The sequence below is a fragment of the Trachymyrmex septentrionalis genome, unplaced genomic scaffold (assembly GCF_001594115.1).
Source record: "Trachymyrmex septentrionalis isolate Tsep2-gDNA-1 unplaced genomic scaffold, Tsep1.0 scaffold210, whole genome shotgun sequence".
NCBI lineage: Eukaryota > Metazoa > Arthropoda > Insecta > Hymenoptera > Formicidae > Trachymyrmex > Trachymyrmex septentrionalis.
In genome coordinates this window covers 41,690-52,441 of record NW_017305289.1, presented here as the reverse complement: position 1 = coordinate 52,441, position 10,752 = coordinate 41,690, and the positions used below count along the sequence as shown (strand labels likewise).

The 10,752-nt window shown below is 34.2% G+C and overlaps 1 protein-coding gene across 3 annotated transcripts in view; it reads right to left on the bottom strand.

Annotated features, from left to right (window-relative positions):
• Window positions 1–10,752, bottom strand: part of LOC108748117 (vacuolar protein sorting-associated protein 13C) — a 27,678-nt gene that overhangs the window by 2,813 nt on the left and 14,113 nt on the right. The window contains exons 12-37 of one of the 3 annotated variants that reach the window (XM_018486127.1): window positions 10,321–10,713; window positions 9,100–9,942; window positions 8,527–8,629; window positions 8,322–8,468; window positions 8,030–8,226; window positions 7,471–7,608; window positions 7,283–7,402; window positions 6,917–7,096; window positions 6,606–6,785; window positions 6,164–6,325; window positions 5,940–6,103; window positions 5,468–5,588; window positions 5,110–5,334; window positions 4,759–4,974; window positions 4,368–4,409; window positions 3,798–3,863; window positions 3,047–3,250; window positions 2,749–2,886; window positions 2,520–2,666; window positions 2,236–2,384; window positions 1,915–2,026; window positions 1,596–1,834; window positions 1,209–1,374; window positions 873–1,089; window positions 321–496; window positions 129–248 (exon numbers count right to left, since the gene is read on the bottom strand). In XM_018486127.1, coding sequence (XP_018341629.1) covers window positions 129–248; window positions 321–496; window positions 873–1,089; window positions 1,209–1,374; window positions 1,596–1,834; window positions 1,915–2,026; window positions 2,236–2,384; window positions 2,520–2,666; window positions 2,749–2,886; window positions 3,047–3,250; window positions 3,798–3,863; window positions 4,368–4,409; window positions 4,759–4,974; window positions 5,110–5,334; window positions 5,468–5,588; window positions 5,940–6,103; window positions 6,164–6,325; window positions 6,606–6,785; window positions 6,917–7,096; window positions 7,283–7,402; window positions 7,471–7,608; window positions 8,030–8,226; window positions 8,322–8,468; window positions 8,527–8,629; window positions 9,100–9,942; window positions 10,321–10,713 — 4,965 coding nt within the window. The remainder of the gene's footprint in view (window positions 1–128; window positions 249–320; window positions 497–872; window positions 1,090–1,208; window positions 1,375–1,595; window positions 1,835–1,914; window positions 2,027–2,235; window positions 2,385–2,519; window positions 2,667–2,748; window positions 2,887–3,046; window positions 3,251–3,797; window positions 3,864–4,367; window positions 4,410–4,758; window positions 4,975–5,109; window positions 5,335–5,467; window positions 5,589–5,939; window positions 6,104–6,163; window positions 6,326–6,605; window positions 6,786–6,916; window positions 7,097–7,282; window positions 7,403–7,470; window positions 7,609–8,029; window positions 8,227–8,321; window positions 8,469–8,526; window positions 8,630–9,099; window positions 9,943–10,320; window positions 10,714–10,752) is intronic. The other 2 variants (XM_018486128.1, XM_018486129.1) reach the window with 2 other exon arrangements.

Genomic DNA, 10,752 nt, shown 5'->3' with positions numbered 1-10,752 from the left:
GGTCCTCCTCCGCTTCCGGTCATTGAAAAACTGATGTGTATCTGTGAATAAAGAAAGAAAAAGATAAAGATTTAACTATCAGATAATAACGTTTGCATTTACATTTTTGTATCCATATATTGACACACCTTGAGAGGCGAAAAGTGCAGTAGATCGAAAAAGTTCTTCTGCTCGGCTGTGGTGATCAAACTGACGTGGTACATTAACGGTTCATCGACTAGTTTCATGTCTTTACGGAATAATGCACTCTGAAACAAACGAACAAGATCATCTATATGTTACAGAACGATCTAAATAAGACGCAATATCTCGCGTCTCACCTCTTCCGCGTCGTTGACCTCATTCGCCTCGAGTAAACCCATTATCGCGTTTATGAAGACAATGTCCACCTTGATATGAAATTCTTGTATGAGAACTTTGAAGTATCGGAATTGTTGCACAGTACTGTGCTCCAATAGGCGCTTGACCATACTTAGCTCCGCAAAAGGTTTCATGACTACAGAAATAAACAAAAAATAAGAAAGAATTAAAAAAATAGATACATAATTTCTTAAAAAAATTGAGGAATTATGTTTTCATTAGTATACGATGATTAACCCTCGACTATAGTATTTTACAAACCAGATTTCTAAAGAATCTTGTTTGAAGTATAGAATGCAACTAAACTTCTGATCGGTAGAAGATTCAAAGTTTTTTTTACCTACAATTTTGAACCTCATATTACCAATCGTACTGATTTATTAACTGCCTAAAATTTTCTCTCAGGTACAAACAATCTATATCTATACTTAAGGATTAAAATTGAAATGCATGCATGTTACAGGAGATGCAATAAAAAATGTTTTTCGCATCAAAAGGATAATAAATAATACCTGTACTCTGTGTGACGCTCTTTGGCGGTGGCACTGGAGCTAATATAACTGGAAAGACGCACTCCGATAACTGATTGTCGATCTGAAGTTTGTTGATCTTTGCGTGCAGCTGTACCTGATGCGCTGAGGTACGATATTGCAGCCAAAGTCCAGTCTGAAAGGTGCGTCTCATGTATCTACGATGCGGCCTCAGCATTTCCATATTCAGATAATCCACCTAGGAACAATGAAAAATGATTTAAAAAATTAAGTAACGATAGACGCTTCTTGTGGTCAAGAAATTAAATTAGATCCAAGCCTTAAAAACTTCAATTAAGCGAAAACTTTTTGTTTTACCATTAGTTTTGGGTCTAACATTATCCGATAGTCCGCGTCCATTTTGCCGATTTGCAATTCCTTAATGTATCGTTGATATCCCTCTTCGATAGCGTTGACTTCCTTAGCACTTAACGCTCGCCATCGACCGCCGATGGACTTACGTGTCTCCCATATGATTCCTGAGCTGGATTATGATATAGAATTTCATTAATTTTACATAATAACATAATTATATGAAGAGAGTATATAATTATCATTTTATTAAATAATATTAAATTTATATTTGTCAATTATTATGTAAAAATTATAATTATGTGTAAAATTATATTAAATATGTAATTTTAATTTTAAAACATTACTAAGTATATGTAAATAAAATTTAATATTAAAAGACTGCAGTCTTACCTGGCGATGCACATATACAACAACTCGGACTTCGTGATGTTATTCACGAGAGAAAATCCAATGCCGTGAATGTTCAACGTGATTTCCTGATCAATTATTTCCAGATCACCAGCCAGCTGACAATCTTCAGCAATCTTCAAATTTGTAGTAAACAGTAGCACTCTCTGAGTACCGTCTAGGAACGAAACGTAAAACAGTTTCTCATCTATTTCCGCTAGTTGGAAGGTGCCGAGATTATCCTGGAAAAGAAATGAAAATGGTGTTCATTATTCGCTTTTATGAACATTTCCCCTTGGTTTTGATCATCTATTCCGTTTACCTTGCGAAGATTATCCTCAATTTCCTTATCGTTGTTATCTTCCCACACTAGTTTTCGTGGTCCTGCTGGATTTTCCCAGGTATAAAACATTCTATTGTACGACTGCACGGATCTGTCAACGTACAAACGTGCAATCAATTTATGTCGAATAAATATATAGGGTGATTCCCCGCAAGACTTTCTGTTTAACTCGAGATTGATATTGTTAATAATAATGATTTTAATTAATTAGGGTAGAAAAATCCTCAGATAATTGTTTAAGAAAAAAAAACAGCTGACTCATCCAGAGTTAATAATCTCGCTGGCGTATTCCCAACTTACCTGACGTTGAGAGAACTTTTTTCCCATAGATTGATAGTATGCGGCGTATGATTGATGATCATAGCTGGCGCGTTGCCTGGGACGTAGGCCGACATGGAGATGTAAACGCCGCCCTCGTTGATTTGGACGTCTACATTGATTCCTCCGTACTATGGTGAAAAAGATTGTTAGAGGTACAAAACACGATTATTTCATTATTTATTCTAGTTGATTGTGCTCGCAGTACATAAATAAATTATGTGTAATATATTTAATTATTACTCTTTGTTACTATGCTTCATTACCTTATTGTCCAATTTCAGCAGAGTTGTGTGACTGTCGGTATAAATAAACGCTGCAGTTTTCTCGGGTTGACTTGCGACTTTAGCCTTCAGAGTCTTGTTATCGTGTTCGGTTCGGGGCCACAGAGCCGCGCATTCACCAGGAGGCACCTTGACATGCAGCAATGATATTGTAGTGCAATATTTCACTAAAAGATTTCTATAGTAACAGAATTTCTTATATCTAACATACTTTGATCATCGGATCAGCTGGTCGGTCACCCTCCTGGCATTCTATAAGAAAATCTGCATTGTTGATAAGTACGTAATACGGAGTAAACGTGATCTGCTTGGTCAACGAGTTGTATGTCAGTTGATTGTGTACCCCGATCTGTAACAGAAAAACTAGAACTTTATTATTTATATTTATTTCTTGTCTTACTCTCTATTTTTCTTAAATATATTATATTATTATTAATTTGTTAATATATGTGTTTAAAAAAAATAAAATAAACAAAAAAAAAAGGAATAAAAATTAACGATATAAGAACCTGATATATCATTCCATTGTATTTACAGGCCACCACACCCTCACTACCCGCAACATCGATGGAGAATTTGTCAGACCACTCTCCGTCTTCCACTCTGATCATAGCTTTCTTTTTGCCAAAGAAAGTTTTGGAGCGGAACGAGAATAGAATAGGTCCCTTGAAATGCTCTGGATGATACAAGATATTCAAGAAATCATCTGCTGTCTGAAATCAACAATCGATATAAATTAATCTCGACGTTCAACTTGTCAAAAATACTTTCGAAACATCATGCAGTTAAGAACAAGTAACTAACACCTCCATAATATTAGCTTGTTATACAAACTTTGTCGATTTTGCGTTACAATCAGAATGTTTTACATCTAAAAATGAGAAAACGGTCGAGGACTGAAAGATTGGCATATTTAAAGATACAGCTATTAAAAGAAACAGAAATATAAATTAATTAAGAATAGAGAGGATTAAGTAAAGGAAATAGAAAATAAGTAGCATGTGCAATAAAGCACAGTTATGCATAATGATGTTAATTAATTACTATTAATTTATATATGTATGACTTATATTTGATAAAATGCAATTGTAAAAATTGACACATTGATGAACTAACACAATGATAATCTAACACAGTTTGAGGCCGTTCAATTCCGGTGGCAATACTAGATTAGACGATTGTTATTTGACAATGATTAAGTCTTGCGGACACAAGCGAATACGAGAATAGCGATAGTATTGAAATAAAGCGATGTGTCACCGCGCAAGTTTTCCTCTTCCTGTACTGTGCGCGTTGCCGATGGGGTTTCATAGTAGAAACGAATTTCTGAAAGACGTTTGCACATACATTTTCACGAATAAAGCAATGAATATCAACGTCTATTCGACAAAAAAAATTTGATTTGACAATTAAGCGGTGTATGATAATTGTTCTAGAAGTCATTGTATAATTATTAACAATCCACACAAAAAGAACAATTTTGTTAAAATATTAAAAAATTTTAAATAAATTAGATAGATACAAATTGGAAAATAAGTCTGTTTGATCATCAAAGTAATTGTACAGAAAACTTAAGCGTGAATAATGCTGCAAAAAATTTCGATATTCTAGCAATCTGTTTGAGCGTCCTACATGATTATTTTGATAGTTTAAGAAAATCATTTTTAGATCTGCATCTAGCTAAATATTTAAATACTTTAGCAAAATCGTTCTTTTCATGCAATAATAGTGTAGAATTAAAAAATTTTGAGACCTAATTTTGCTAATAATATACAAGATGGCTATTTATGAAAAGTACAATAATGCAGCACGATAACAGGAAATCTCTACCTTTATCGGACTCGAGTGCTCTTTGCCAACTTTACTTGATTTCTGTAAAATAATGGAGCATGTTGAATACAAGGCTAATCAGGCAAGATGCAATGCTGGTTAGTCTTGCGATACACTAACGGGAGAAACACAAAAAAGACTGAATATCGAGCGAGAAAGCAAACGTTAATACAAGAGTATTATTTGACATAAGAAGAATGTGTATCAACAAAGAATTCTACAACGTATGGTTGATGCAAAACGGGTCTCTCTGTAAACTGCGGTTGAGACTTGAAAATCTTAGGGAACTTTCGAGATTCTTTGACAAATGTATAAAGATAATAATCAATTGCGAACTGTATGCAGAGGCAAAGTTACCAAAAGCGACAAAACTATCGCTGCAAACACATACTCTATAGGACAGCATTAAACCAGTCTTGTTCAGCATCCAGAAAGGACAATACAGCGCCATAACAATCGAACCATGTTTGTAAGACGTGTGCATTCCAAGATCCAGAACCACTTTCTGCGCGCTGTCAAAAGACTCAAACGACCAAACTGCGAACTCTGGTGGGTCCGCCATGATTTCGCCTCTGCATGACCAATCCTTCTCCAGATAATTGGGTAGCTATAACACATCATTCGATTTAAATTAATAAATCATAAATGTTATGTTTTATATATATATGAAAGGTAATAATTAATAATTATAATTATTAATAATAGTTAATTATTAAATTTTTATTTATAATTGATGTTATACCTTAATTATTATGCTTGACTTGGTTAGATCAATCGTAGGAAGTTGCATAGAGGCACTTGCTTCGAGCAAGTTTTCCTGAACTGTGCCAGGCAAACAGATGATGATGTCGATCGGTAGAAAGTTTTTCAGATACACAGATGGATATAGATGTACATTGTAGACAGTACTAGCCATGGTATGACGAGTGGTATTCTCAAAATACACCTGCTCGATTTCTCCCACAGCCTGTATAAACAAATATCCTGTATTCCTCTATTATTTATACAAAGAATATTTGTCAACTTCATTAAGCGAATGAAACTACGTCCAAAGAAATACATATATTTTATAAAGAATATATATACGGAAAGATACCGACCTGTATATAAAATGGTTCTGTAGAATCTTGCTTAGATCGCGACTCGCATTTCAATAATTTCGTCATGGAAACAGTCTTCTGCAGATCCTTCCAGACAAATGGTTCGACTGACACCATATATCTAAAGTACGTTAAATATGATCATTAAAAATGTTATATGTCAAAGTTTTTCGTCGTCTATATTTTATAAAAATATATATTATATATCTATAATATTGTAATGTATTATATATTATACTTTAAGAGTACTGCAAATGCAGGTGATTTGGGACAGCATGTACTTTTGTTAAAATCAATCATGGGGAGAAATCCACCTACATTTACGATATATATATTATTTATATTATACATATATGTTTAAAAATTTTTTTATTATTTTATTTTTTGTTATTTTATTTTCATAGTTACGTTAAACGATTTTAAACAATAATCAAGAAAATAATATTGCTAGCATAAAACAATGCGAACATACCCGCTGACACTGAAAAACAGCCAATAAATGTTAGTCGGGGTGTACACGGCATCCAGAGGTAAATTAAGTTTCTCATCCGGTGCTACTGTACCCACGCACTCCACCTCATTTCCACGCTTCGTCATATAATAAACAGATATCGGCTGCGCGAAGTGATTGTGGACCTATAACACGCAAGGAGCTAATTATTACTGATAAAATATAATTAATTCTCCTCTATTTACCTGAAGAATGCTTCTAAGAGTGACGATCGTGCTACCCTCTTCCACAATAATATCTGACACAATACCCCATTCCTCGGAACCATCTTTTCGGTGCTTTAAAGAGAAGAATCTCTTATCTGCTCTCAATACAGGTATCGCCAATTTGCTTTGAATGCCTTTAAACTATTAAATTATCATACTATGTTAATTGTATTAATAATGATAAAATAGTCTAACATTTATTTTATTAATTTAAAACTCATCAAGTCATATCATACATGATATATTAAAAACAGATTGTTGATCTATTTAATGTTTTTTTATTATTTGTGTGTGTAATCTGAAAATTACTTTCAATCGCTTGTCATCGACTATTTTTGACATTTTCATCAATAGATTGCCTCCAGATACGTCAAAGAATCATGAATCTACAATTTTACATTCTGATTATATAATGACTTACAGATATGGAGAATTTACTATCTTCTCTGTCTTTTACAGTCTCCACTTTCAACTGCTCAATCAGACGCGTGTCAAGTAGCTTAGACGTCTTAGATGCAAGCTGTATAGACGCACCAGTTTCGAGGATTACTTCCATATACGAGTCACTATGGTCTCTTATTTTCGAGTCATCATCAAAAATCTGTAAAGGCATATTTTATATTCGTCTTTTATATTAATAAAATTATCATTTTATCATCAAATGTTAATTCATAAAATTACATTGAGTAGACAAGTAAATAGAAATGTTGTAAGATTCATTATTATAATGACCTTAAAGAAACTGTGCTCCAGATCGAGTATTATCGCCAGGCCGGTCTCATTCTTCAGCACATACGGTGCCACTTTTCTGGTGGGTCCTTTCCCGCTGGCCTCCATAGCCGAGGAAAACGATTGGCCCAATTGTTTTAGAACATCTAAACACGTCTTTGTGACCGTTATCTCCAGATTATCCTATCCCAAACAAAAGAGAGAGCTTACATTCTTTCGGCATATAATTTCGCAGTAATATTGCGCTAGCTGCGATAAATCTCATTAAAATTCACAGAAAATTTTGTATCATTTAAGACGAAATACAAAGTATCTATCCACATCTAATAATCAATATTTGATATTTATATCCCAATAAATTTTACTTACAAAGGACGTAATGTCGATAGACATCTTGGTAGACTGATGTAATTCTTCGATTTCGCTCTCCGAGGAAGGGCTAACCGCGCTAGCGCCTCTGGAGTCTAGCATTATGTCGTTAAATTGAACCTAACAAACGAATCGATGTCAATCAACTAAATATTTATTAGAGATAATAGGAAGAATGCTAAAGTTACCTTTGTTTTCAATTCCCACGGCGTTGAGACGCGTTTACCATTAGTGGAGCTTTCTGTTGGCTCAATCAATGGTTCCCATAACGCAAGACGACTGTTATAATACGACATGATCACCGACATCGTGCAGTCCATGCTCATCTGCGAGCACAAGTCATGTAAACCATAATACTCGTAAGAGGAGAATAATAATAATGACTAATGATAAGGAACAAGATAAATAATTAAGGAACAAGATTTCTCTACATCTGAATGGTGTGATTCTTATATATTTTTAATTGTTAGAAAAGAATATAAAGTTTAAAAAGTTTTATCATCCACAAATTCTGAGAAAAATAACGAATGGCGAAAAGACATAAAAAATGATGTTAGGATATTACACAATAAGACAAGCGGAGATTCTAAAAATTGAAGGGTGTAAAATTTTTCAAAAAATATTCTTTTTGAATATAAAAAATCTGATAAGAAACAGTTATTACTTGTTCAGAAATAAAAAATAATTCATTAAAATTAATTCCTCAATATAAATAAAAAAAAAATACAAAACGATTTATAAACTTACAGATTTTGTACTCCAATCATTGATGTTGCTTTGGAAACCCACATGAAGTAGTAACATTGGCAAAGTTTTGTTGCCGACACCCGCCTCCAGAGTGAACAAAATCGTCGGCGCAGAAACAATGGCTAATTCGGGTTTATAAGGTGCTGCAACCTCATCATCTGGATACGTAAACTCTTCGAGTGCTTCCATCGCAACTTCTAAAATAAATTGATCCGACGGTTTAACAAATAAAAGATTTTTTTTTGTACAACGAATACTTGTCGAATTATCATTTTATCAACTTATTATTAACCTGTCTTTAAAAACCAATAATTATTCTCTTCGAAAGGTGTAACGATCCACAATCCTTCATAATTAGGCTCGGGTTTAACGACTTCCTTGTCCTCTTCCTCCTTCCTTGTCACCGTGTGAATGACTTTACTCAATATTTCGATCACACCTGAAAATTGTTACATTTTATTTTATTAGGTACTATCAGCATGAAATTCGTAAATTACCTGGCGAAACAGACATGTGTATATCCGTGCAACGGACTTCTAAATGGAGCCCTTTTCCCTCTGGCGTAGAACCGGCTACACTAATGCTGCATGGTCTCAAAAACTATGATAATAATTAACAATAATAACAATTAATATAAGATAGATGTTAGGATGAGTTATTTTAAGATGGCTTTGATTTAACAATAATAATTTAAAGAGAATCTATTTACAAATATTAAAAATATAAGATTAAATAATTCTGTAAATTTATTTAACAATAACAATTTAATTATCTAAATTAATATATTTCAATTAATCATTAAAGTATAACAAGTGTCTCTGTAAAAAGTGACTGGAATTGAAAATTTATACTTCTTGTGAATAAAAATAAATGTTGTATACATATAAAACAATTTAATATTAAACACAATCTTATAGTTTAAATAAAAATTTTTTATTTTATCTAAATTATTTTCTCCAAACATGTCTACTTCTTGTTGAAATAATTTTTATCCACGTTCTAAATTACCGCTAAACTTTTTTATACATAAATATGTATTATATAGAATATTATGTATATATGTGCTATACCTGATAGATCCAGTCAGCCCTCTTCGCAGGATTATATATCCCCGCCAATAGCGAGAGATCTTTAATGGAACCTGAGATCACCTGGTGCTCTCCCATAATACGCATCTTCAGCAACAATTCTGTATTCAGTACTATGCAATTCGAGTTGATATCGTCCATGTCTTCGAGCAAAATAATATCTGGCTTTTCCACGTGCAGATTCACAGTTAACATTTTGAGTGTCGAGGCGACCGACTGCTGCTGCGCAGGCTTCTTCTTTGGTGCCACCAATTCATTTTTCGAAGAGGAAGTAGTAGCCGTCTTGTTCAGCTCATCCACATTGAAGAAGTCCTTGATTTTCATGAGATAATCGAGGGAGACGATGATGCTGAAAGAGAACACTCGCACATCGGCGAATGTGTCATTTGGGCTTTGGCGCACTGTCACGTCCAACATACTCCTAGCATTGTACTTGGCGTGTTTATCGAGATGATCCTGGCTCGGCCCTGACAACGGCATGCTGCTGGTCCTTTCCATGATTCGCACCAGCGACCCCTCTCGACTCTGCCGCATGTCATCTAGCGTGCAGTTCATTAGAAGAATCGACGTGGCCAGTAAACCGTCTGCGAACACACGGCCTTTCAGGGCAAAATGTGTAAGACTGAAGCGGGCCAATCCATGCTCAGGCAGGTGCATCGGTGACGTCTGCGATTGCAATAACTTAGAACCGCCGGTGAAGAGATTGATCACCAGACTATCCATAATGAATTCAAACTTCACGGATGTGTGAGCGTGTCGTTCCTGTGTTTCAGTCAATGGCATTTCTCGCGATGCGTCGATCTCATATTTATAGGCCGGTTGAATCTTAATACAGCAAATGTCAAATATATGTATTTAGCAATAATACAGTGCAATTTTCAACAACTTTTCTGTTTTTCAACAAGTAAGGGATGTTTCTCGCAAGATTTTTTTTACACTGAAAAATGTGCTTTCGAAAAAATTCTACACCCTTCAATTTTTAGAAACATTACTTTCAATTCTTTATACAATATAATGCAGTAACATAATTATAAAAAATTTATCTAGTTTTTGTAATATACAAAAAAATAATTAAAATGTAATGGTATAAAACCTTTTATTAAAAATAATATATGAGAATCACCATTCAGGTGTTGAGAATTAGAAACTTTGTCACACAGTGTAATTATTTTATAATTGTTGTATATCATAACAATCATTCACCTCAAGGTCTCCGCTGTATTCGGATTTCACAACAGATGGCACAGCTTGCACGGATTTCGAGTCCTCAAAAGTCTCGCCCAGATTCTGCTCCAGCACTTTCAGAACCGTAACGTAATCCTCTTTACTCAACAGTAGATTTATCTTGTTCAATCTGCCAGACATATCGATGTCCGGAATAGAAGTAAACCAGGCGGTAGAAAGATTTCGCTTCATTAGTAACGTAAACGTTACTGGTTCCAGCAGCAGCACCTCGTTCTCGCTGGTGAATTGTTTTGTGTTTAGTCGAACTCGAGATAATTTCAAGTTATGCAGCTCGATTTTCATTTCATCGACCACGGGATACTCATCAATTTCCTCGTTCATTACATCCAGCTTTTTGAAGACATTACATACCTGTTCGCATAGAATTTTATAGAGGCGTATTTATTTTTT